At 39.2% G+C, this 27,476-nt stretch overlaps 2 protein-coding genes across 4 annotated transcripts in view; one reads left to right on the top strand and one right to left on the bottom strand.

Moving 5' to 3' along the window:
- The window catches only part of DIS3 (DIS3 homolog, exosome endoribonuclease and 3'-5' exoribonuclease), a 24,903-nt gene extending 13,015 nt beyond the window's left edge, over positions 1 to 11,888 (bottom strand). The window contains exons 1-6 of one of the 3 annotated variants that reach the window (XM_029936620.1): positions 11,477 to 11,888; positions 11,138 to 11,205; positions 8,327 to 8,520; positions 7,431 to 7,504; positions 1,980 to 2,147; positions 870 to 1,034 (exon numbers count right to left, since the gene is read on the bottom strand). In XM_029936620.1, the coding sequence (XP_029792480.1) occupies positions 870 to 1,034; positions 1,980 to 2,147; positions 7,431 to 7,504; positions 8,327 to 8,520; positions 11,138 to 11,205; positions 11,477 to 11,704 (897 nt within the window). In that variant the 5' untranslated portion in view covers positions 11,705 to 11,888. Of the gene's footprint in view, positions 1 to 869; positions 1,035 to 1,979; positions 2,148 to 7,424; positions 7,505 to 8,326; positions 8,521 to 10,708; positions 10,867 to 11,137; positions 11,206 to 11,476 lie in introns of all 3 variants that reach the window. The other 2 variants (XM_029936618.1, XM_029936619.1) reach the window with 2 other exon arrangements.
- Positions 11,889 to 12,091: 203 nt separating this feature from the next.
- PIBF1 (progesterone immunomodulatory binding factor 1) overlaps positions 12,092 to 27,476 on the top strand; it is a 207,167-nt gene continuing 191,782 nt past the window's right edge. The window contains exons 1-5 of the mRNA XM_029936617.1: positions 12,092 to 12,233; positions 13,272 to 13,567; positions 18,011 to 18,111; positions 21,128 to 21,326; positions 23,848 to 23,967. Of these exons, the coding sequence (XP_029792477.1) occupies positions 13,316 to 13,567; positions 18,011 to 18,111; positions 21,128 to 21,326; positions 23,848 to 23,967 (672 nt within the window). The 5' untranslated portion in view covers positions 12,092 to 12,233; positions 13,272 to 13,315. The remainder of the gene's footprint in view (positions 12,234 to 13,271; positions 13,568 to 18,010; positions 18,112 to 21,127; positions 21,327 to 23,847; positions 23,968 to 27,476) is intronic.

Raw genomic sequence — 27,476 nt, 5'->3', positions numbered from 1 at the left:
ACACACACACACACACACACACACACACACAGACACAGACACAGACACACACACACACACATCTGGGAATTAACAGACTAGGATTTTAGTAGTAGTTTGCACTAAATAGCTATGTGACATCTATTTCATTACAAAGAGATGTATCTTTAAAGGTTCTTCCTTATCTAAAATAAAAACCCAAAAAGGAGTATTTGTTAGAAATAACTGAAGGGTCTTATGGTATTTCAACTTCAATAGTCTCCTATGGCCTGAACTCTGCAAGGATGTTTCAGGAAAACCCTAGAACAGTGAACATAATTCATATAAAAAGAACTACTAACATGTGAACTCCAACTATTTGTGTTATTCTTGTAATTCTAAAATACAGAAATAAAGAGTTCATATCAGGTAGACTTCAGATCATGAGAAATGCCTGGAAGCATTCTCTTCATAGTAAATATAACAGAGAAGAAATTAAACAGACCCTGATGTGAGGGCCCCAAAGTACATCTATTATGCTGATGGGATTTTAATATTACATAAAAGCAATTCAGAACATTTAAAATTTGTATTTACTCAAGCCTCACTAATTCTGACAGATCATGTAACCGAATGGCAAAATATAAGTTTCATAAACAAGTTAGTCTTCTTGCATTTAAACCCGTTTATTTGAGCAAACTAAAATATTAACTGAAAAGACGACGTTAAATACTTTAGAGGGAAAATAACCAACTATGTGTATGTGTATGAGATACATTAAATGCACAGAGGTCTAATCTTATTCAGTAAATCTGAAAGCAGTGAAACTTGTTTCCTTTTCTCCAAAGCTAAAACATTAGTGAACTATACAAAGCTACACGGATGAAAGATAAACCCCCTTGGTTTCATACAATGCGCTCTCTCTCCTCTTCTTTTTCCAGATCGTCTTCATTCTGCCCTTCATCATGTAAAACCACAGAAGATGGAGCCGCCCACTGATTCTTCGGAAGAAGCTCTACAGCCACAATATCTTCATGGACGGCTCGGTTTAAATGTTTCAGTCCTTGTATGATTATCTGTGTAAAACGGCAAATGACATGTGCCCAAATTATTTTTAATAATAGAAGAACGGGAAGGTTACCTAACAGAAGCAAAGGTATATCCTGACTGTTTCTATGTATCGCCAGTTCTCCTTTATGTTTTTTCCTCTTCCATAGTGTCCCTTTCTTCTATCCTTTCCATTTCTCAATATTAAGTTGAGAAAACACATCCGAAAGCAGGGGTTGTGTTCATGGCTCCGCCATAAATAACTCTTACGTTAGTACCAAAAGACCTTGGGAAAATTTCTTCATCTAAATCTCAGGATCCAGACAGGTAGAGTGAAAAGAGCACCCGCTTTCATACGCACAGCTGAAGATTAAATGAAATGCAGTGTTCGAAGCATTTAGAAGAGTACCTGGCAAATAGCGGGCACCCCAAGATGATTACTCTTTGCTTTAAAGTGTGTGAGGCCCTCAGGAGCAATTCTATGTTATGTGAACAGCACTTCACATAACTAGCCACAATTCAGAAAACAGATGCATCCTACTTTTTGTTTGATTAAATTTTCATTTTATTTTTGTTTAATAGTTTATTTATTTTGGGGGCAGAGAGAGAGACACACACACACAGAATCTGAAACAGGCTCCAGGCTCCGAGCTGTCAGCACAGAGCCCAACGGAGTTCTAACCCACAAACCATGAGATCATGACCTGAGCCAAAGTTGGATGCTTAACCGAGTGACCCACCCAGGAGCCCCTAAATCTTCATTTTCTAAAGGTGGGTAAATAAAAAGTTCTTCTCTTCAATAAGTTTTCTAAAACAGTGATTCATTCTATTATCTTTGACTGCTCACACTCTACTAAGCTGATACACTTTGAAGGGCAAATTTAAGTTCTCATACAAAATTTTAAACACTTATGAAAGAAATCATGAACTGAAATTATTTTACTGTATATGGAATTTATGTATACAACACTTGCCTCTTTATTTTCTTCATTGTCTCCATGAACCCATACTGTGGCTTCTAAGTAATTTTCCCTGCTGGCTCTAAATGTTCCCTGAAGGTATGTACCAGATTTTATGCCTTGTTGTAGCTTACTTAAAGGGAGATGCTCTGAAAATATTATTCTTCCACTTTCTATTTCATTCTGTGAAAAAGCAAACCAAAAGAGTTAGTATGTAAATCTTCCGTACACTCCATATACAACTATTATTACCACTATCAGGTATTTTTTTTAAAAGACCATCCACATTATGGAATATACAGCTCTCTGAATTTGAAAGAATATAGCACAGTAAAAAAAAAATTCTTTCTATTCTTAGGGCAACTTACACAAATATTCCAATTTCATTACGTTTAGGCATTTAGCCATAAGTATGTCACTAATAAACTCTGCGTATCCCCTCCTCCCAGAATGAAGGTGTGTAATGAGCAGGTCAGGTGAGCAGGTAGGTAAGGAAAGGGTTTTTGAAGCCTCAATCCCATGAACAGAATGAGTTTACAAGAAAAGAACAAGAAAAGCTGTTTCTATTTTGGACATATTAAATAGTTAAGAATATAAAATAGAAGCAGGACGGGAAGTGCTTTAGGTCTACCGCTACGTCTGTCAGGATTCTTAGACCCCCACCATCCAAACCCCGCACTGCTTGGCTCCTTTAACTGCCGATTTCATTTCCCACAATTTTCTACCTTCCAAGGAGATTATCCCTTCACCTTCTTTCCTTAACTCTCCCATTTCCCTGTCTTCCTGCCTCACTTGGATGAGTGACCTCAATCTCCATACTGAGAATCAAAAGCAATCCCTAGAGACCTACTTCATCCTCCAAACACGGCATCCGCCCACCTACCTGCATCCATAGCTAACCCTCAGCCTTCTCTGCAACAACCAGTAGAACGATTCTGTTCTTTTGGTTGGGCACTACCATCTCTGCTCCAGTCAAGAACGCCGTCTTGTGATGGTCTCCTCTCTCTAGGGTCAAACTTCCCAACCCCCCACCACAACATTTGGATCATCACATAAACTTGGAATAACCTATTACAGTAAATAGTTAACTCCTTGTCCTGATCCTCTGTTCCACTTCTCACCATAATGCCACCCAACTATTATCTGCAATGGCTGGGTATCTCCTTCTTCACCCACACTCTCTCAGGAATCCATTAGAGGCAGGTTTCACTGCCAATCAACAAAAGCCATTACTGTTGAGGTCGCTAATAATATATCATCTCAGTTCCATTCTCAGTCTGACCAAGATTTCTTTAAATGACCTTTCCTTCCCTGAGACCCTTTTGCATTCAAATCATCATTCCTTGGGTTTCCGTCACACTTCGTTGGTAGCTCCTACTTAGGATCCTCTCTGCCCATTCTCCTTTTCCTGATCACTAAATGTTGGGGTTGTTCCAAGACTTGGTTACAGGCCCTTCTTTTCATTTGCATTTTCTTGTATCATTTCCTCCCACCTAAAACCACAACATAACCTCCTATTCTCTCTTGCTCTCCAAAAACCACCTCATTTCTCTCCTTCCCACAGCAGCACTGGAAATATTATAATACTGAATGTAATTTCTCTCTTCCCTTTTTTTCCACCTATTCTAGTCAGACTTCGACCTCCCTACCATCAAAACTACTTCGGATAGTACCTCCCACTCCCGCAAATGTCATGTTAAATCCCATCATCAGTTCCCATGAATCTGACTTTGCAACATTTGACAGAAGGATCACCCCCTCCTCCTTGAAACATTTTCTGTTCTTGGCTTCCAAGGACTTCAGGCTCCGGTTATTCCTCTTATATTGGATTTGCTGGTTCCCCTCATGTTCCTGTTGGAGTGCCCAAGGGCTCTTAGACCTCATCTCTATCTATATTCATTTCCTTAGATCAGGCTAGGCAAACTAAGGTCCATGCGCCAAGTCCAACCTGCTGTCTGATTTTGGTAAACTAAGTTTTACTGGAACACCTCCATGCTCATTTATTTATCTATTATTGATAGTTGCTTTCATGCTACAATAGCAGATCTGAGTACTTGTGAGAGAGACCATACAGCCTGCAAAGCTAAAAAAAAATTGTACAATCTGATCCTTTACCAAAAAAGCTTGCCAGGAAGAAAATATTTGCAGATCACGTATCTGGATAACAAACTTGTAACCGGAATATAGAAAGAATCTTTGCAAGTCAATAATGAAGACATCCAACTAAAAATCAAGCAAAGTATTTGAAAAGACACGTATACACACATACATGTATTTAAAAACATGTTATGTTTTACATATAATATACACATGGCCAATAAGCTCATGAAAAATTGCTCAGCACCCTGTTATTAAGGAAATGCAAATTAAATCAAAACCAAATGAGGTATCACTTGACACTCATTTAAATGGCTTTAGTAAAAAAGACAGACAATAACATGTACTGGCGAGAATACAGAGAAATTGAAACTCTTAACACACTGTTGGGAGGAACCGAAACTGCGGCACACGCTGGAAAACAGTTTGGCAGATTGTCACAAAGTTAAACACAAAATTACCATTGGATGAAGTAAGTCCACTTGCTGGTACCTTAACTATGTATTAAAGAGAAACAAAAGCAGTAAAGAAAGACCACATGTTACATTATTCCATTTATATGAAATAGACAGTTTACAGAGATGGGAAGACCAGCAGCTGCCTAGAGCTAAAGCAAAGGCATTTCAGGGACAGACTGAGATTGAGGGGTAATGGGTATGAATTTATTTTGGAAGGGAAGAAAATGTTCTACAATTGGATTGTAATGATGGCTACATAATCTTGTAACTATACTAAAAAATGTACATTTTAAATAGATGGGTTGTATGGCATGGGGCTTGTACTTTAACAAGGCTGTTTAAAAAAAAAGTCGAGTATGCCAATCCCAACCTCACATAGTCTCATTTGGTCTTACAGCTTTACACACCACCTCTGTGCTAACAAGATCCACACTCCTCTCTCTAGTACGTCGACATGTCTAATCCTAAACTCCCTCAAGACCTACAGATTTGCATATCCAACTGCTCATACCATAAAGCCACTGACAGCTCTTACAGTGACCTCAAACTTAAATATCTGAGATCATATCTCTGATTTTCCACTCAGTCTTGCTCACTCCCTTCATCCTGTGTAAGTAAAGCAATACACGACACCTAGTTGCTCAGGTAAAACACCTAACGTCATCCAAACTCCTCACAGCCGCATCCGACCTAGACCAAGTCCTAAAACTTCTATCTATAGCATATATCCAGTATCTACTTCCCACTACCTTAACTGCTACGACCATGGTCCAGTTTTCTGCCTTGTCTCCCACTGAGTCCTAAAATATCCTCGGACCAGAGGACCGGCTTCTAATCTAGTCTCTTAGAGCAGCCAGATGGAGGTTATTATTCTCCCACTCTGCATCTGTCTGGCACTCATGGACTAAAATCCAAGTTTTCCACCATGACTTATTATATCTCATGTGATCTGGTCCCCACCTTATTTCTTACTTCATCTGTAACATCTTCTCCTTTGCTTACTCTATCCTAGGCACACTTTTCACTGTTTCTTGATCTTGCCAACTTATTCTAACCTCAGAGCCTTTTTGAACTCGCTAGCCTCCCTTCCCTAAGAAATGCTCCTCCCCTGGTTATTAACATGGTTAATGTTCTAACATAATTCAACGAAAAGGTCCCTGTCTTGAAGCGAATTTGCTTAGTTAACAACCTTTACAACTCTTAGACATTACTTCTACCAGAAAGCCATGACATCACAAATCTGGGTTAGGTACGAAGTATAGTCAGTTCTCCTATAATGCTTGTTTTGAAAATATGAATGGGTTCTGATGCAACTGATATATTAAAAAATACTGGGTGAGCACAGGAAACCGCAGCTAGCTGAACAAAGCTGCAAAAGAAGCCACAAAACACACACTCACCTCTCCAACATCTGTTACCACAGATTCCCATATGTTTTATCAGCCACAGTCTTCACCTATGTAACAACTTTTTGTCCAAATTTGGATAACCCTCTTTCCACCACTTCATTACGTTTTTGAGTGCGCCCCAACCATACTTTCCTGTTGGTTCTGTTGCTTTTACTACATGATTTTGCATGACAAGGTGAACTTGAATATACATGTTGTATTATAACAGAACTGGCTGGAATTTCACCCTATCCCACACTGACCCTACCAAAGTCTTTGATCAAAGACTGTCCATGACCAATGTTAGATTACTTCTTTCTTCTTCTAGACCAGTGCTATCCAAAACAATGTTGTGATGATGGGAATATTCTTTCTGCGATCTCCAGCATGGTAGCCACGGGACACATGTGGCCCTCGAGCACTTCTAAGGTGAGTGATGCGACTGAGAAACTGAATCTTTAATCTGAATTAAATTTAAACAGCCAGATGCAGCTAGTGGCTACCTGTTAGAGCAGTCTCTAAATCTACATCCCAAAACATCACACCCACCTTTTATAGTCTCACTTCCTTTTAGTTTTGTAAAGTAGTCATGATTGAAGATAAGCAGGGATGAAGACTGGATGACTGTCTAATGTTCCATCACATAAAACCTATTTCTATAGTAAGAATAGCTGCCATTTACTTTTGTCATAGCTTTGTGCCATGCACTGATACAAGAATCTCATTAATACTACTGTTATTTCATTTGGCCCTTATATCCATGTTATGAAGTCATTGCTAAGCCTACCTGATATGTAACGAAGTGAGTGCCCATGAGGTTCACTGATGCTCGTCGCATACCCTCTCATATCCACTGTCTGAAGGAATCCCTTTATTCCTCTTTCTGCCTCGAACTTTGATAACATTTCTGATCATTCTTCCCCATCCCTCCTAGGCACACTCTCATATACTCTTAATTTCTTTTAGCCTGCCTTTATGAGGTAGGAAGCTCAGAATCCTATCTGCTATCTTTCTCTTCACAGCAGTCTTTTAGAATAAGATCGTTTAAAAATTACTGACCTACAGAATAAATTCTAGATCTTCATTAGATGTCGCCTACCCTTCCTGTTCTACCCCTTACGACTCATCCCCTCTCCCTTCAGGACCAATGCTACAGCTTTATGCTGTCTGTCTGCGCTGTACACTACTTCCTTATGTGTCAAACACTTACACTTTATTCACAAACCAGCTATGGATTCTTTTATTCATTTATCCAACAAACGGCGCCCCCATGTGACAGGTTGTACTCAGGGTGGTAAGAGGATATCAGTGAATGCTATTTTAGAAAGTGAAGTCTATTAAGAATGGCATTCGAATAAGCCTGTTGTTAGAGTCACCCTTGTTTATAACCCAACGCCTATTCCATTCCAGCTTACCTACCGAGATTCCCATTTTTAAATTTGATTAACTATAAATCTAATATCCCAACGTGGCCATTTTAATATTTCACTTTTCCAAAACAAAATAATACAACTCACACATACCCCTTCTTCAGACAAACAAGCAAGACGATCTATGAGTTCCGGGTTAGCGGTTAGGCTCTTTACATATTCTTCACCTGAAAAATAAGTTTTGCTGTTCTCAATAAAATCAAGTGATTTTTTTTTTTAGACATGAAAAACCATGAATAATCTTGTTTATGATATTATATCTGTCAAATTTTTTTAACATGCATCTGTTGATGTGTCTAAGCAGAAGTATTAGGGCAAACATATCTATGAGTTTTTATTGCTCAGCCAAGTCCAAAGGGAAATTGACAGCCACTGGGCACCACAATTACCTTGGCTGAGAAATGATGAGAAATTTAGAAATGCAAAATATCACATGATGCTATATAGGAACATGAAAATATCAAATGTTCAAGTGAACATCTGACCAAGAGTCAATTCATATTTACAAATGCCTATAAAAATTAACAGCTTTGGTGGGTGGATCAGTCAGTTAAGCGTCCAGCTTCGGCTCAGGTCATGATCTCACGGTTTGTGGGTTCGAGCCCCACATCAGGCTCTGTGCTGACAGCTCAGAGCCTGGAGCCTGCTTCAGACTCTGTGACTCCCTCTCTCTCTGACCCTCCCCTGCTCGTGCTGTCCCTCTCTCTCTCTCAAAAATAAATTTAAAAACATTAAAAATTAAAAAAAAAATTAATAGCTTTGGGGCGTCTGAGTGGCTCAGTTGATTAAGCGTCTGACTCTTGATTTTGGCTCAGGTCACGATCTCACGGTTCTTGAGTTCGAGCCTACACTGGACTCTGCACTGACAGTGCCGAGCCCGCTTGGGATTCTCCCTCTCTCTCTGCCCTTCCTCTGGTGGCATGTTCTCTCTCAAAAATAAATAAATAAGCTATAAAAAAAACATTAACAGCTTCTGCATTTAGACTTACAAGTGAAAGCTGGTATTCCTTCTTCTATGGCTTTTTCTTTGTTTTTCTTGTCATTTGTTATGAAGATAACTTGCAGGTGATTCTCTGCTGACATTTTCTTCAAATGTTCATTGTACCATTTTGCTGCTACTCGAATGGCTCTATCATTTCTGTCATTAGCATTTTCTCCCTGTTCCTGTTCTACGTAAGTTTCTCTAAATATAAAGGAGAAAAACAAAATAATTGAAAATCAACAGAAATAAGAATAAAATCTTAGAACATATATGCTTGATAACCACTAAACTTAAAAGTCCATAGTACATATTTTCTTCTTGAATGTATTCAGATTCATGCTTCAGAGAATAAATAAAATCCTTATAGCTTGAAAGACAATGGTTGCTTGAAAAATAAGAAAATCATGTTATTAATATTCAAGATCAGAATTTATATTTTAGGTAGAGATCTGAAATAACAAATTTATTGCAAAAGCTATAATAAAACTTGCAGGTTTGATAAGATTTTATTCGAAGTGTAGGTTAACAGTAATTCTCAAAAGCTACAAATAGGATAATGATTTATAATATGATTCTACAGTCATTAAATACACAATGCATATAAACTACCTATGGGAAGCCCTCAATAAATGGAAGGTTATCTAGAGACTCAAAGACCACATACAAATAATGACTGCATATTCCCTCCTAGTCTATCCACTCTAAATTCCCAAATATGTTAGCATTCTTACTTCCTTAAATCTGTTCTTCAAAGCCAAATTTAAATAAAATAACAAAATTTGGTACAAAAACTTTTAGTACTTAAAAGTAATACATTCAATTTTAGAATCTTAGACTTATATTTACAGTTTTTAGAACTGCTTCATTCTTCAGCATTAAATGCTTCTGCTAATGCTTTAAGCTAATCAGTCAGCCGCTATCATTAAGTTTTGAATCGGTTTAGCCTGACTCGAGCAACAGAATCTTGGATGAGGTTCGCCCAAGTGTCCTAAGAGTCTTCCCACCAACTCCAATATTGCTAAGCTCTGTCCGCTTAAGGAAAAAAATTGTTAACCGCTGATGAAGAGTCTGATGATAATGCTCCCAAAAAAAACTTGGTCATTCTACACTGAATAACAAGTAAAGTTTCTGATTTTCAAGAAGCTAGGAAAAGATGACTACAAGTGCTTTACCAATGATTTTTACAAGAATAATATTTAAATTGGGGCTATAAAAAAAGAGAGGGAGGCAAACCAGAAGAGAATTTTAAATACAGAGAACAAATAGAGGGTTGCTGGAGGGGTGGGTAACATGGTTGACAGGCATTAAGGAGGACCACTGGGGAAGAGGACTGGGTGTCCTATGTAGGAGATGAATCACTGGATTCTACTCCTGAAGCCAGGACTACACTGTATGTTAACTGACTTGACTATTTATTAAAATTAATTATTTAAATTAAAGAGAAAATTGAGAAATCAAATACTTCCAAATATGCATATTCCAACGAGATTTCATTACCAGAATTCTACTGTCTAATCCACTAAGGGTGATTCTGCTGCCCAAGAAACACTCGACAATGTCTGGAAACATTTGACAATGTCTGGAAACATTTTGCATTGTTACAACTCTGTGGATGGAGGGGGTCGGGGTCGCTACAAATATGTCCTGAGTAGAAACAAGCACAAGATATTGCTAAATATACTATGATGCATAAAACAACCTATTCACAACAAAGAATTATTCAATCCAAAACGTCAACAGTGCTAAGGTTGAGAAGACCTAATGTAACATAAGAGTACTATGACTCAACCCAGATTATTTACATAACAAAACAAATAACACTATATGGGGGGGGAGAAATAGCAATGTATTTTCACACCCTTATGTTCAAAGGGTGGGAATCTGATATACAACAAAGTCTGTTTCTTAACCTTATCTTCTTCAATGTGATCAGTAACAAGGTAGTAGTTTAACTTTTAAAGATCCATTAATAAATCTGCTTTATATTGTTAACCCTCTCCTTCATAAACTCTTACATTTTCTCAATCTGTTGATAATCAAATAACGTGGTATTCTAGGAACTTAGAGAAATCTCATCTTCCAAGATTCTTATTATTGCTCAACTCATGCTAAAACCAATTAAAATGAAAACATTTTGGAAACAAGAGTATGGACAGTAGCCTAGGTGTCCAGAGACCTTGGTTCTAGGTTTGAGCTAATCAATGACTATGTGACCTTAGTGAGGTCCACAAGCATTATGTCTGTAGAATTGTGTAACAACCAAATAACACTCCCATGAATACGAAACTTACCACGTCTTCTGACAATATCATGATTACTGCCAGAAACCCTTCCCCAAATTTAGCTAACTGTATGGTGTTCTAGTAATTAACATAAAAATTTCCCCTACCTATGGTGCTCATTAGTGAACGTATAGAAATGCTTCTCCTGGTTATTAGTCACATCTCGGATTCGTTTATACACAGGAGCACTCCGATTTCGCACTTCTTGCAGAACTGTTTGCAGTACAATTACATTCCTGATGGCTGGGTCCTCAAGAACATCAATCTTAAAACAATAAAAAAATAAGTAAAGTTATACTTTCCTATGTTCACTGGGAAGTTGCTTCTGCCAAACCTAAAACCCAACCCTGTTGATTTAAAAAAACAAACACACACTAAATATACATTAAACTAAGGAGCTATTTTGCTACCTTAAAACCCTTCAGGTCTATTAGAGAATAACACATATAAGCAGACTAAATATAAAACTTCGCAGAATTAAGTCCATTAATAAATAAATACGTTGGCCCACATGGTTTTCATTCGTAGGCACTTACAAGCTGCCTGGGAGTCGTAGGCTGGAGGCCACAGAAGCCCAGGTCCCCGGCCTCCAGACACTTAAAATCTAAGGCAGAAGAGACACCAGGTGTTAGAAAAAGAACCTAAAATTTTTATGACTCCAAAAACTCAAAAAAAAAAAAAAACCCCACAAAAAACCCAACCCCACAGGAAACCCACGATAGAAAGAAAAGAACCTTGGCCTGGGGGACAGGAGGCAAGGGTATGCCTCTCCCTAAGTACGTAATGTTGCCCAAGACACGCCTCCTTGGGCCTCAGTTTCCCTATTCTGTCACACCCCCTTCTCCTGGTGTTGCCGAAACGACCCTCGGACGCACCTGATGCAGCAGCACATTGGTGTCTGGAAGCAAGTAGTGCGGGCGGGGGCACAGGCTGCTTGCCGGATCCAGGGGCTGCGGCTCGAGGACCGGGCCCTCGTGGGCACCGCCGCAGGCCGCGCAACCGGGGGCTCCGCAGCCGATGTCGTCCCGCAAGTAATGCTCGCGCACGATCTTCATCACGCCACCTGCCCGCGTCTTCTTTAAGAAAGTCTTGGACTTGAGCATCTTGCCTGCAGCGCGGAACCCCGATCCCTAACGCGCTATTCCGGCGAAAAGTAACAAGCAAAGCCCAGCCGCACGACTATACTTTACCCCGAAGTTCACCGCTTCCCGCTCCCGAGTATTAGTAAATACCTCTCGCGGGAAAACTCGAGGCTGACATTGGTTGGCTCTTCGAGGGCTGCGAAGATTGCGCAAAAACGAGAAGCTCGGGCGGATTGGCAGATCCCGGAGCCATTTCCATCCACGATCTAAGTGAGACCCGCCTATGGACCACAGCTCCCAGCATGCGTTGCTTCCCGCGTCTGGGTGGATCCAGGCTGAGTTCCGGCGACGGGGGCGACGCAGCTTCCTCCGTCCCCCTCTGGGCGCGGAAGTGGTTGTCTTGGTTACGGGCCCTAACGGTTCCTAGTCTGAGATTCCTTGTTGAGGGTCTGCAACTTGAGCTTCTATTTCGAGAGGCTTTCAGGTCCTTGACGTGGAGGTAGTGGGTGGTTGGTCCAGCCTTCGACGTGGAGTAATTCGAACTTTCGAGGTAGCACGCCGCGGTCCCTTCCTTTCCCGCGCGGGGCAGGGAGTCTTTCACTGCCAGGTGTTGCTTTTCACTGCCGCACGTGTTGTGGGCAGTCCCAGGCTCTGGTCCTTTGTAACCCAGATGTTGCCTCTCTCTGATTTCACCTTTCTTTATCCTCTTCCCTTTAAAAGGAGGGGTGCCGTTTCCCCTGCATACATCTTTGTTTCTGATCAGTTTATGGAAGCTGATACCTGCAGTACCGTAAATAACTTACTATGTCGCGTATTAAAACACGAGAATTTCTAAAATTCTTATGAAAGGTTAAGAGATTCGATTTAGAATACTTGAATTCTTCTTTTCTATCTGGAAGTCTATTAAGACGTCTTTATTTCACTGTTTTCCCATTTTTAAAAAGCTTCAGTGTTGTCTCATTGCCTGCGGAGTAAATTTCGGACACATTTTAACACTTGAGGCTCTCTGCAATCTCGATCATTAAAGTTGTATGTGTGTTTGTGTATGAGGGGTAGGGCGAGTCCTACTCAAACTCACAAAGACTTGGCCCAGCCGGACTTCCACTGTCTTCTGCTGTTGGGTATTTTGGCCACCTCTGTACCACCTTAATTCCTGCATGCTTTTTCCCTTTTACTACTCTAAATCCAGTCTTCTCCTGATCAACTCAGGAGTAACTAATCTCATCTTGAATGCATGCTCAGTTTATTAGTAGTGTTCGTGGGTACTACTCACTTAGTACCTTTTATCTCACTTAGTACTTAGTACTCACTTTTATCCTTTACATGGAAGGTTTCGTTGTTTCCTCTCAGTAAGATTCATGCCCCCAGGAAAAGGGGTTTTTTATTCATTAAGGGCAAATTCATAGTAGGGCTTCATGAGCTTACTTTAATGTTTGATTTGAGCCATAGTTTACTAATCTGTCCTAGATGAGGGGTCCTCCATATTTCTTAATAATTACTTAGGCAACCCTTAGTGTCTCTTTAGGATACTTTATGCTTTCCATTGAGAAGGTTTGAATACATTTAAATGAATATTTTTAATCCATAGAAAATTGAAATAGAACTGGAGAGGAAAACACCCATAGAAAAAAGATGTCTCGAAAAATTGCCAAGGCATCAAAAAAAGTGAACATCTCTAGCTCTCTGGAATCTGAAGATATTAGTCTAGAAACAACAGTTCATACGGATGATATTTCATCATCAGAAGAGCGAGATGGTAAAATTAAAATCACCCAGCAACTAATTGAACGTAAAGAACTACTTCATAACATTCAGTTACTGAAAATAGAGCTGTCCCAGAAAAATATGATGATAGACAGCTTGAAGGTGGATTATCTTACAAAGGTAAGACCTGTGTGCTTTATTGTCTTTAAACCTCAGATAAATAATTAAAATTATGTATATGTAATCTGAACTTGATATGCCTATTTCAAGAAATAAAGCTATATTTTCTCACGTAGTTAAAATAAACTTTCTGGAAGGAGAGAGAGTGTGAATTATATTTCTGCGTACTAAATAAAAAGTCCTGAAAGGGGATGATTTGAAGTTGGGCAGGGATGGATTGCCTCTATAGACTCAATTTTTTAATCTAACATGTGTGAGGTATATCTTTTTAGGTGTTTTTTTTTTTCTAGCCAAGTTGTTTTCTGCTTCATTGAGAATTAACCCTGATGTGACTAGTCTGATGGGGACGATCAAGATCATAATTATGTTATTGAGTCTGTATAGTCTCTGCCTGGGGATTTGGTTTCTTTGATATGTTTCTGTTGGATGGTTTCTGGGTCCTACTACCCAGTGTGAATTCAGTTACCATAGTGTTTAACAAGTGGTTTTGGGGGCACCCAGGGGGGCTCAGTAAGTTGAGTGCTCGATTTCAGCTCGGGTCATGATCTCGCGGTACGTGGGTTCGAGCCCCGTGTCGGGCCCTGTGCTGACAGAAGCTCAGGGCCTGGGGCCTGCTTCAGATTCTGTTGTCTCCCTCTCTCTCTCTGCCCCTCCTCAACTTGCGCTCTGTGTTTCTCTCTCAAAAACAAACATAAAAAAAAAGTTTTTTTTAAACAAGTGGTTTTTGCCAAATGAGAAGGGATGTCCTAGTCCTTTTTTCCCCTTTTGTGTGTTTATTTCTAGTTGTGGAGTATTTTATGTAAGACCTGATCAAACTGTCACTAGTTCTGAGAAATTTATAGTGATATCAGAAAGATAGGAGATACTTCTTGACTCTTACTACTTCTGTCTCTGAGAAAAATCTCTTGCTTCCAGTAGTTGATTCTTCGCTTTTACTCTTGATCCCACCTCTTCCTACCTGCCTCCATTTTGTGGTTTCACTTACACTTTCTCTCCTGCTAAGTCAGCCTCCTGCTTTAGCTCTTGCCGGTTATACCAACATACTTCAGCATCTTGCAACTAGAAAAAATTGTTGACCATGCTTCTCTAGGAAAATGAAGTCTCCTAAACCCCAAGGGCTTAATGAAGTAAAGAAGTAATTTAGGTACATTTAAAAAAAATATTAATGGCCCACATTTATTGAGTGCTCATTCTGTGCGATACGCTGGTCTATGAGCTTTTCATATGTTCCCTCATTTAAACCTCACAGCAACTCTGGGAGGGTCAGAGCTTTTAGGGTGGTCTTCCCTGCCCCTTACTATTAAATGAATCAATGTAATAAATTAGCCCACTTACTGATATTTGGTAAGAGCACACCATATTCGTTATTGTTGCTCTTGTCTACTAAAATAATGTCCTCATTTTTTATCCACTTTATTTCCTATGCCTTTTTATGTGTTCATAAGAACTTCCTGACTTTGTTTTGATATTTGTCTCTTTTAATAGACTAAGGTTCGTGAGAACAGGGGTTTCTTTGTAGTCTTGTATCTCGTTGTCTCCAGCACTTAGAACAGTTCTTGACACATCGTAAGTGCGCAACTGTTCCTTAAATGAGGGACCGAACCCCATTTCACTTTTGATAAAACAGAATCACAAGTGGTTAATAGCATTTGAAGGCCATTTAGATGGAAGTGATGGGGCCAGGTAGGTTCCAAACCAAGAGATCCCAAAGGCCATACTCCCCCTAGTGAATCTCCTAACACTTTCTTAGGTTGTCTGTATTATAGTCACCTACTTCGGTGACTTGGTCTAGACTAGGCCCCTTGGTATTTTACCAGCGTATCCAGTGGCTTTCTATCTGTTTTCTTACTCATGCTGCTGTCATGGGAGCCCGTAATAGCAAAATGAGTGAAGTGGATCCCACAAGGCTGCTGGTCCATGTATCACTGTCCCTCAAAATCTCCAGATGTGTAACTCCTTGAAGAAGGCTGAAGTGGTCTCCTATTCATTAATCCGCCCACTCAACAAATGTTTTAACAAGTGCCAGCTGTATATCACATCCAAATTTACATTTTGTTAGGCCACTTTTGTTGTTTTCAACTTGCATTGTACTTGGTTATACATGGCTTCTCTCCTTTTTGAAGTGTGAGGTTTGCATTTTAAAAACGGTGGCTTATTCATGCGGGGCTCGGTAGTGTGAGCCATCAGAGCTCCAGTTCTAGAAACATACCGTTCGGGTTTGAATTTCAGCCCCGATAGTTACCCTGGGCAAATCTCTTATCTTTGTTATTCTCTTATTTTCTGTAAAAAATACTATGGCATATCTCTGTATTTACTTCATGGAGTTGTTGGGAAGATTCAGTCAATCAATGTACATGAGCTCATAGATGCCTGCAGTACAATAAGTAATAACAGCCGCTACACTTACTCAGCACTATATCATTTTTGTACCACGTGGTGCTTACTTCCGTTTTTATTGTTGTGGTTTTCTAGTTGGACCGCAAATGTAGAAGACCGGGTTAGTCATATTCCTGAGTTTATGACACCTCATCATTGATCCTTGCCAAGGCCATTTATTTCTTTTTAATGTTTATTTTATACTTTGAGAGAGCAAATGAGCGAGCACATGCACACACAGGAGTGACAGAGAGGGAGAGACTCCCAAGCAGGGATTCATTGAGTCAGCACACTGTCAGCACCGAGCCCGACTTGGAGCTTGATCCCACGAACTGTGAGATCAGGACCTGTGCCAAACTCAGGAGTCGGATGCTTAAATTGAGTCACTCAGGCGCCCACGGCCACTTTTTATTTTGTATATTTTTTTATTCCCATGGCTCACTTCCCTTCTCTATTCAACTCTTTACGTGGTTTTTTTTTTAAACATTTGTTCTTGAAAATGGGTATTTTTCTTATTTTTCCTTTACGTAAATTTAAATTGCATGTTTTGTTTCAGAGTTTATCTCTTTTAGAGTTTTTTTCCCCCAACTCAGTGCTGTTTTTGAAATCATAAATGTTACCATGGCATATCTCGTCTTCTGCTTCTAAGTTCAACATAACTGTGTGTCTCCCAGTCCCTCCACTCACGACCACAGTGACAGGCACCCAGATCGCCCCCAACTCTGCCACCACGTTTGGCCTTCTGTAGACCTTTGTCTTCTGGACCTGTGTGAATATTTCTTTGGCAGGTGGACTCAGGAGTGGAATTTCTGGCTTACAGGGTGTATGTACACCTAATTAAACTGAGTGTATTGTCAAATTGCTCTCCAGAGTAGCTGCCTGTCTACATTCCCATGCTTTTTTCGTCCATGAGCACTAGGGTTGTTTTGCTTAGAGACCCTCTGGGAGTAAAATGTCTGCTGTCAAGAATATGGAGAAATACTCTACGTGGAAGAATTAGGCTTCCATAATTCATCAGATCCAAGGCAGCTTGACTGTAAAGTGGACCTTTCCTTGTATCACTGAGATTAAAAACTGCCAAGTTAAATTGTTGCGTGATAGAGATTGTGAGTTGTTTTCCAGTTTCAGAGATGTGAAGAAGTGAGAGTCTGAAGGAACCGAATTTTTAGCCATTTGTTCTTTCTCCAAAGCTTACCAATGCATTGAGCATTGGGGTTACAGAGATGAAAATCTCATTATTTGGCTTACAAAAAATTTTCCTCATCAGACTATCACAACTATTCTTACTATTAACATTTAAGTGACTGAGCTTCCTGTCAGTGGCAGCATTCAAGGAGTCCTGAATGGTCAGATGTCATGATATAGGTATTTTTGCTGTGGAAAAAGGTTGAACCAGCTGTCCAGTGTTTTAAGGATTAAGTTCAGCTGTTAGTACCAGAGATCCAGAGATTTAGAAAATGGTGTCTCCTTGTACCAGAATTGTGGATAAGAGTAGCTTACACAGGATAAGGATTTTGTTTCTCTGTTTTAATAGGAATCTGAAAATAGGTAGTTTAGGCGTGATATGGTTACTCCTTGATATTGTTAGGAACCCAGGCTCCTTTGAACCTTCTGTGCAGCTGTTTTAAGCATGTACTTTTCACTTCAAAGTCACAGATGCCTGATCCACCTCCAGGACTATATCCATGTGACAGGCAGAAAGGAGAAGGATAATAGGAAAGTGGGGCACGTGCCAAAGGATTCAGTCCCTTTTAAAAGCTTTTCAGAGGCTCAAGCCAGTGACCTCAATAAATTAGAACTATATGACAGCCTGGCAAAAACAAAACAAAACAAAACAAAACAAAAAAACCAAACATTTATGTGGCAGTAGTTTAAACCGCAGTTTCAAAACGGTTTGTATGAACAGACTGTAATTTGTTGAACCAACCATTGCAAAGGAACCTCTATTCATTTTTAGCCTGTTCCTTTTTTTTTCTTACATTTAGTATTCTTTTAATGATAAATTTGTATTTTTTAATGATAAATTTGAAAGTTGACCATGTAATTTACCTCTTTCTCTTTATTAAGATTGAAGAATTAGAGGAGAAACTTAATGATGCACTTCACCAGAAGCAGCTACTGACATTGAGATTAGACAATCAATTGACTTTTCAGCAGAAGGACGCCAGGTAAGGAAGTTTTTAAAAAGCAGCAATAATAAAAGAGTTATTTCATTAACTGTTCTTGCATGTGATTGCAAGCTAAAATAAAGAAATTTTAAGTCAGCGATGGTAATAATTTTTTTTATGATTTTTATTTATTTTTGAGAGACAGAGACAGTGCGAGCAGGGGAGGGTCAGAGAGAGAGGGAGACACAGAATCCGAAGCAGGCTCCACGCTCTGAGCTAGCTGTCAGCACAGAGCCCGACGCGGGGCACGAACCCACCAACTGTGAGATCATGACCTGAGCTGAAGCCGGACGCTTAACCAATTGAGCCACCCAGGCGCCCGGTAATAATTTTTGTATCCAACCCAACAAAGACGTCGGTTACTTGATACAATACACAAAATACAAAAAAGTCAAAATTCAATGTTCATTCAACAGATTGAGCCAAAAATGACTCTAAAAGTTCTCTACCCTCAGCACCACTTAACCTGCTTTCTGGATTAACTTTTCTTCATTTGTTCTGTAAAACACACTCATTCTTATGGCCCATTTAACTCTGCAAGTTTAAATTATCTTCTGTTTTGCCTCCATACTTTTTCCCAGCTCAGTTGTGTACTTACCAAGAGTCCATTGTCTTTACTGTCAAATAACGCCTATGATGGTTGTACTTACTACACTTAGTAATTTAATTAAGAATTATGTAACCGATGAAGGGTGTGCTGTTTCTATGTAAACTATAAGGAATTCTTTGGAACAATTTAATAAAAGTGAGTAATTAAACAAATAATCATCAAATTAAGTAAAAGCAAGACAGATTTAAAAGTTGGGAGCAAAAATCAAACAAATCCATAAAAAGCATCTTCTCAGATTTCATACCAACTGTCTTTTAAGGTAAAGACATTGAACTTCGCAATCATGAACAATGATTTTCACAAAAACAAAGCATACCTTTATATTTAAAAAATCTGAACCCTATGTAGAAAATTTGGCAAGTAAATGTTTTAATTAGAAGTGAATGTGTAGGGGTGCCTGGTGGGCTCAGTCGCAAAAGTGCAACTCTTGATCTCGGGGTTATGAGTTTGAGCCCCACATTGGGTGTAGAGATTATTTAAATAAATTTTTAAAAAAGAAGTTAATATGTAAAGTACTTATCGTTTCTCTTTTTAACATTTTGTTATTGGGGTGTCTGTGTGGCTCAGTCAGTTAAGCGTCTGACATTGGCTCAGGTCATGATCTCATGGTTTGTGAGTTCAAGCCCGGCGTGGGGCTCTGTGCTGACAACTCAGAGCCTGGAGCCTGTTTTGGATTCTGTGTCTCCCTCTATCTCTGCCCCTCCCTCGCTTGCTCTCTGTCTCTCTGAAAAATAAACAAACATTAAAAAAATGAAAAGATTTCATTATTTAACTGATACTTAAAAAAAATCATCTGACCAGTTACTAGGCAGTATCCCATTAGATCAGTGGTTCTGAAACTTTGGGATGCGTCGGAACCAGGTAGACGGCTTGTTGGAAAGGATCCCACCCTCTGATGTTCTGATTTGGGTGAGCCCTGAGATTCTGTATTTCTATCAAGTTCTTGGGTGATACTGATGCTACTGGTCTGGGGACAATACTTTGGGAACCACTGCATTCAATGGTGGGGCTTCTGCTCATGCTCTTGAGGCATCTTTCAGATGAAAGGGCGCTGAGAGGGCAGTTGAGAGGCTGTTGCAATAATCCTCTTGATCGCAGATGTTGGTAAAAGTGGTTGGATTTTTAATATATCTTGAAGGTGGAGCTGATAGGATGTCCTAATGAATTACATGTGGTTAAGGGGCGGGGGGCGGGGGGGAAGGAGTCAAGGATTGTGCCAGCCTTTTGGTTTGAGTAAATGAAAGGCTGGAGTTGCTGCCAGCTAAGATGGGGAAAGTACAGTGGAATAGGTTCGTGAGTGAGGAGCAAAGTTCAGTTTGGGACGTGTTCAGTTAGTGTTATCTTACTAGAAGTCCGTGTGTAGGTAAGTGAAGAGTTTGGTCTCGAGCCATCTACCTGGAAGTCATTAGGATACAGACAGTACACATTCGAGTCAAGACTGGATGAATTCCCCCAGGTAGTGACTATAGACAGAGAAAAGGGCCAAGTCCTCCGAACATTAAGACAAACCAGAAAAGAAGGAGCAAACACCACTGAGAGAAAGATGACAAAAGTAAAGTGATTTGGAAGCCAGATGAAGAAAGCATATATAAAGGAGAGAGCAGTGTGTCAAATAATCATTAGGTCACAGATGAAAAAAACTGGGAATTGGTCATTAGCAATCTGGACGTCCTTAGTGACCTTGACATTTCAATAGGAAGGATGGAAACCTAATTGGCATAAGTTTAAGAGGAAAGGCATCAGAAACAGTGAGTCTAGACAACTAGTGAGAAGTTTTACTCCACTGAGGAGCAAACAAAGGAGGTAGCAAAGTGGGGTCTCTATTCATTTTGGTTAGGATAGGAGTAATAATACAGCATGTGAGTGTGTTGATGGGTGTGATAGAGTAGGGAGGGGAGTCATTTTCCCTTCCTACTCAGAATCTTCGGAATAGGCAACTAATGATAGCAATGTCTTCTACGTGTATTCTTAGAGAATGATTATATACAGAGTACTGTTTTCATTAGTTCGTTAAAAGAATACTTGGTGGTGGTTCAGTGCTGCCGTCTTTCAGAGGTAGACTTTAGAGTACCTGGAGAAAAAGGAATGAAAATTATTTTATTGAGTAGGGTCCAACACAGATGTATAAAACTTAAACTTTAAGCAGAATAAATGTATAATTTTAGAATCAATTTTGAAAATTATTTTTTAAGAATACCAATTTTCTCTTTAACACTTTATGTGGCCACATATTTAGTACTGAGTATAGAATTGTCATTTACTAGTAAAGTAAATAAGCATTTAGCTGGAGCCAAAAATACTACAGAGCTTCTCATTTCTTAATTTTATGTTACTATAAAAAGGTATCCTTGGGAAAATAAAATCTCAAAGATGGTTTTAAGCTTGCCATAAACTCTTTCTATTTAGAAAATATCAAGAACTAATGAAACAAGAAATGGAAACGATTTTATTGAGACAGAAACAACTAGAAGAGACAAATACTCAGCTAAGAGAGAAGGCGGGAGATATTCGTCGAAATCTGCGTGACTTTGAGTTGACAGAAGAGCAATATATGAAACTAAAAGGTTTTCCTGAAGATCAGCTTTCTATTCCTGAATATGTATCTGTAAGTGCGTTGTATCACTTATTTTTAAAAAGCTGCATATGTAAATATTTTGAATTTTTTTAAATGAGTGCTTATTTTTGAGAGAGAGAGCTAGAGACAGCGCGTGAGCAGTGGAGGGGCAGAGAGAGAGGGAGACACAGAACTGGAAGCAGGCTCCAGGCTCCGGCTGTCAGCACAGAGCCTGAGGTGGGGCTCAAACTCACGAACCGTGAGATCATGACCTGAGCCAAAGTTGGAGGCTTTACCGACTAAACCACCCAGGTGCCCCAAAAAAACCACTGTATATATTTTCAAATTAAAATGTGCCATTTAAGTAATAGCCATAACCTTCAAAGTACCCAGTTAATAATTTCGTTATTTTATGGCCCTGCTCTGAAAATGGCGAATGATGTTCAGATCACCAAATTTTAAAGGGTGTTGACCATTGATCTCCAAGGTCAAGAATAAATAGGGGTATGATGTTAGTGGCTGCATAGTCCATAGAAATGAGTCATTTTATCATAAACTGGTAGTTTATAGTGGTCTCGAAATGCGAAATTATAGAGATAACAGATTAGTGGTTGCCGGTGGTAGGGATAGTTCAGGATCTCTTGTAGCGTTGGTTACACAGATCTACACATAGGCTTCATCTATGGCAGTAGTCTCAAATTTTTTAATGTCAGTATTCCTTTACAGTCCTAAAATTACTGAAGACCCCAAGGAGCTTTTGTTTATATGGGTTATGTCCATTAGTGTTTACCGTAGTGGAAATTAACACCGGGACATTTTTAAAGCACAGGCACAGATAAGCACATATCCCATTAGCCTTAAAGGTGGCGGTGTCCTCACACATCGGGTAGCTGCCAGCAACCCCCACTGAACAAGCATAGGAAGATGAGAGTAAAACAGGCAAAAAAAACCCTTAGTATTACCAGGAAAATTAGTTTTCATCTTACGAATTTCCTGAAAGGGTCTCCGAGTGGCAGAGTGGTTCCCCCGGTGGTCCCAGACCACACATTGGAAACTTCTGATTTGTGATCTGTACGTGTTATTTCCCACTCCCCAGAGGCTTGAACTTTTTCACATGTAAAAGGGTTTAGAATAATAATGGTGCCTTTCTGTTGAGGTAATTGTGAAGATTCACTGTGAATATGTATGTAAAATGCTTAGAACCGTTTTTTAGAACATCGTATCATTTTTACAGGAGTGGTGATTGCTACTCTTGGTTCTCATTTGCATGAGATTTCCGGATTAATGATTTCTATAAAAAGAAGTGTTATCTTTTTTGTCCAGTTTTTAATTTAAATAGCTCAAATAAGTTTATTTTCTGTCCAAAGTGTACTATCCAAGAGAGATGTCTCAAGGGCTGTCATTGGGGCCTTATCCATAGTAGATATCAAATATCCCACTAATGCAGTTAGATGTCATTTTGTTACCTGGTTTGTTAGTGTTTTTTGTTATCTTTTGTTTTCACAGACAGTATTATCCTAACTAGTTAGTTATATACAAATTCATTATGCTGAGGACTAACCTTAGGACTTGCCTCTTACCAGACATGGGACTCTTGCAATACAGCAATATATTAAGGAATTTCAGATTGCATGCCTGTATAATAAATAGGCCTAATTACCCTTTCCTAATGTACTCCTGGTTTCTTAACTTAATAGGAATTTGTCAGATGGAACAGTTTACCAGAGTAGGTCAGATTCCCCTGAGAGAATTGTGAGTGAGAAGAGAGGTCTGAACTGAATGGAAGAAGTGATATGAAAGATGCATCCTGACTCATCCTGATTCTCCCTTACGCTGTAGTGGTGGCAGAGGGCTTCACCAGGAGCCTAGGATGGAGGCTTACCGTATGTTTAGGCAGTAGTGATAGAGCAGTGTACCAACCAGGCAAAAATTTCTGCCTGTATGAGCTGACATTCGAGTGGAGTGCTGCAGCCGCTAAGTTAAAAGTAATATATAGAACGGCTGTCATAAAGGTTGTGGAGAAAAGAGCAGGAGTGAGAACAAAACTGTTACCAGGTGGGGGTACTATTTTACACGAGGTTAGGGAGATTAGGGAGAGCTTACTGATAGAGTGACATTTGATCAGAGACCTGAAAGGAGTGAAAGCATGAGCCATGCATTTGTATGTGGGAAGAATTCCTCTATCAGAGGAAATAAGGGTGAAACTTGAACATGTAATGTGTTCGGGAAGTAATAGCAGATAGTGTGGAATGAGAGTGAGTGAGAAATGGAGAGTAAGTAGTAAATGGCATATAAATAGAAGAAAGAGAGACTGTGCCACGGGTGGAGAATTACAGATAATCTGGGCCCTGAGGAAACCGAATTGAACATTAAGGCTTAATAAAACATTAGTGGTCATCGGTCTTGTTTCTGTTTTGTACAAACAAAAGTTTATTGTACAGGTATATCATCTGAAACTTTTAACACTTTTCCTTTTGTTACCTTCATATTTTTATTATTGCTAATTGAGGGTACAGTTAATTGTAACTTTGGTTCTAAAATGGCTTATTAATTTTATTTTTTGCTTTTAAAGATTCGGTTCTATGAACTAGTGAATCCATTAAGAAAGGAAATCTCTGAACTGCAAGTGAAAAAGAATGACCTATCAGAAGAATTGAGTGAAAACAAAGCCCAACTGAAACAACTGACCGAGGTCTGTATGACTTTGATCACTTGTAGAAGAAGCTCCAAGTTTTTTAGTAAGGAGTTCCTCAAGGTGTGTGACCAGGAATGTGGAAGTCAGTGATGGGAAATGGGACTGGGTGATGCCCACTGCTGCGATTCTTCAATAGCGGGAGGTCAAAGGGGAGGTAGTCACCTTCAAGATCGGCAGCGTCAGTCTGTGCTACTGACTTGCAGTCCATGGTTGAGCATTTTGTTGTGACCCTTCCGTTCTTAGTCTTCATTACACTTTAGCCTTGTTTGTAATCTGAGAGGGAGCCATTCTGCCTCTTCATTAAACACATCAGCTCTCCTGCTGCTAGCTCGGAGCGTACGCGCTGGTAGAAGCCTCAGCCCCAGCCTTGCCCCGGTGCTGTGCGCGTGCCGGGACCAGGGAACTCGAGAGAGTGGGTGTCTGCCCTCTAGAGTTCACACTCCAGTAGATTAGAGGGAGAACCTTACATGATATCTCGACACCGTCATTTTTCTGCGTGACTTTGGATAAGCCATTTAATGTTTACTGCTCTGTCAGTAAGGGGAGAAAATAATCCTGTTTGTCCATTCATCTCATTGAATTGCTCCTATTTCTGTTTCAAAGTGAAAATGTCATTTTTAGCAAATTGCATATAATGTCCTTTTTCAAGGGCAGCTTTTACTGAATGTATTTTCTAGAAATAAATCATTATAATTTAGTTTATAGCTCAGTGCTCTGATTTGCTGCTCTGTTAGTGCTGGACAGAATCTACTTACCTCATTAATGTAGAGCCAATATTACAGGCAAATAAAGGCTCATCTTCTTCCTCTCTTCGTAGGAGTGATTAAGTCAGCAGGAGTGATGGCAGAGAAACAGATGTGCCAATCAGAACCCTACTACAAGGGTCTGTTATGGGCTTTTTACATTTTTTTATTCTGATAACCTGCCACATTGTGCAGGTAAAGTGTTTTTGCACACTTGGGAAAGATAGCTTTTAATTTTTAAAAATTTTTCATCTATACTCAAAATAATAAAGGACAAAGTTAGAAGGCCTCATTTGGCTGCTAGCTAGTTTTGCAGCCTTGGCCAAATCATTTAATCTCTATTTCTGTACATTGATGATGGTGATGGGAACATAGTTAGATGAGTTTTCAGACTTGGTTCTGTAGCACCTAATGGTACCTCAGCTTCCCTCAGAGACTCCTCATTTTTTTAGGAGGAGGGCTGGAAAAGTTTCCTAACTTTGTTTATATCAAACTACCTCTTCTTCAATAACTTCAGCGTTGGTGGATTCTAAGAGTGGTTTCTTTTGAATGAAAGATTCCTTGGGCCAAAAAGAAAAAAACTTACAACTCTAGAATTATCATTAATATGTGATCTATTTTTACTGTGTGGTAAAGCAGATATTGACTCTCAAGGATCAACAATGGCGTTGTATCCCAGATTTTTGCTTGTTTCAACCTTGTGAATAACACTTGTAGTATTTTATTGATAGGAAAACACTAAATAATTAACACTGGTCTGACTCATAGGTTCCTGACTTATAGGTTCTTTGAACAAAAAAACAGTCTTGTTTGTGAACCTGTATTAGACTTCTTCAGAGATATAGTACAAACAGGATTATATAGAACAAGGAGAGAGAGAGAAAAGGGTTTATTTTAAGGAATTGGCTCATATGATCATGGAGACTTGAGTCCAAAATCTGATGGAGTACGCTGACCGACTGGAGATTCAGGGAAGAGTTGCAGTTCAAGTCCAAAGATATTCTGCTGACAGAATAGCTTCTTGCTGAAGGGAGGTCAGTTTTTAGAAGTCCTTCAGCTCATTAGATGTGGCTCAGTCAACTAAGCATCTGACTTTGGCTCAGGTTATAATCTCACGGTTCATGAGTGCGAGCCCTACGCTGGGCTCTGTGCTGACGGCTCAGAGCCTGGAGCCTGCTTCAGATTCTTTGTCTCTGTCTCTCTCTCTCTCTGCCCCTCCCCTGCTCGCTCTGTCTCTCAAAAATAAAGAAATAAAATTAAAAAAGATGTGGCTCACCACATTATTGAGGATAATTGGCTTTACTCAAAGTCTGTTGATTTAAATGGTAATCTAATAAAAAAAATACCTTTACAGAAAGATCTAAAATAATGTTTGACCAAATATTTAGTATTGTCCAACCACTTGACACATGAAATTAACCATCACAGCACCCTTCCGTGTACAAGTGTGTTTCTTAAAGGTTTATCACTTCTCATCTGAAAATAATCTGTCTTAAACCTTTTTCTAAATTTAATAATATATAAACAGAATTGAATCACAGTCAGGAATAAAGAAGCAGTGTCTTGTCTACTTAATAAAAGGTCTTAAAAATTCAGAGAATGTGATTTAGACAGAATAGATTCATTTATATTAAAGCCACCCATAAAGTTTGGTTCTGCTCTAATACAGGTCAGCTTGCCCAACACTGAAGAAAAATAAACTGAATATTTTAAAATTAAAAGACTTTTTTATAAGGATATAGTGAACAATTTGATAATAAACAATATTTAAAAAAATTTTTTAAAAAGATATAGTGAACAATAAATATACTATTTAATGCTAAAAGAAATTTTGCTTAACTATATATTGTCAGGATTTTTTTTTTTTAATTGTTTGTTGAATTATTTACTGCTCTGGTATTTGGAAAGTTCACAGATACTGGTTCAATTTCCATCTTTGCAACTTGACAATGGCATGATGATCTTGGATAAAAAACTTAGTCTTCTCTACTCTCCCTGCCCCTGCTCTTACAGCTTCTCCATTTACAAAATAGGGTGAGAATATGTAACACATTCCTCATATGGTCATTGTTAATGAGAGTGAAATTCACTCAGTAAATATGTACTGTACATTTATTATATGGTAGACATTGTTCTAAGTGCTTGGGATAACTCAGCAAGCAAAACAGTACTCTCAGGCCTCATGGAGTTTATATTTTAAAAGAGTACAGGGAAACAAATAGTAAGCATTATAAATAAGCACATCATAGAGATAGAAGGTGATAACTGCAAAGGACAAAAGAAAAAACAGTTCATGGAGAGCAGGGAAGAAACCGTATCCAGAATTATAAAGGGTCAGCTAGTAGGTCTCATTGAGGACGTTAGACATTTACAAAGACTTGGAGGTGGGAGAGACAACAGAATCCTCCAGGAAGAACTTCCAGGCAGAGGGAACAGCCAATGCAAAGGCAAGAGGGTGCCCTGATGTTTGTGGAGCAATGAGGAAGCCAAAATGACTGGAATGGTTGAAGGGAGAGAATAGTTAGGTAAGATCACAGAGGTAACGGGTTTGTTGAGGTCATTGTAAGAGCTTTGATTTTAACCCTAAGTGAAAAGAAAAGAATCATCACAGGATTTGGGGAAAGATGTGGCATGATCTGACATATTAAAAAAGGATTATTCTGACTGGTACATAGTATGCCCTCAAAGAAGTGTAAAGAGCTTTGTTAATGACCCAGAAAATGGATTTTTGCTGAGAACAGACTATAGAGCTCTAAGGACGGG

Source organism: Suricata suricatta, chromosome 4 (assembly GCF_006229205.1).
Source record: "Suricata suricatta isolate VVHF042 chromosome 4, meerkat_22Aug2017_6uvM2_HiC, whole genome shotgun sequence".
Lineage (NCBI taxonomy): Eukaryota > Metazoa > Chordata > Mammalia > Carnivora > Herpestidae > Suricata > Suricata suricatta.
This window is presented reverse-complemented; position numbering and strand designations above follow the sequence as displayed.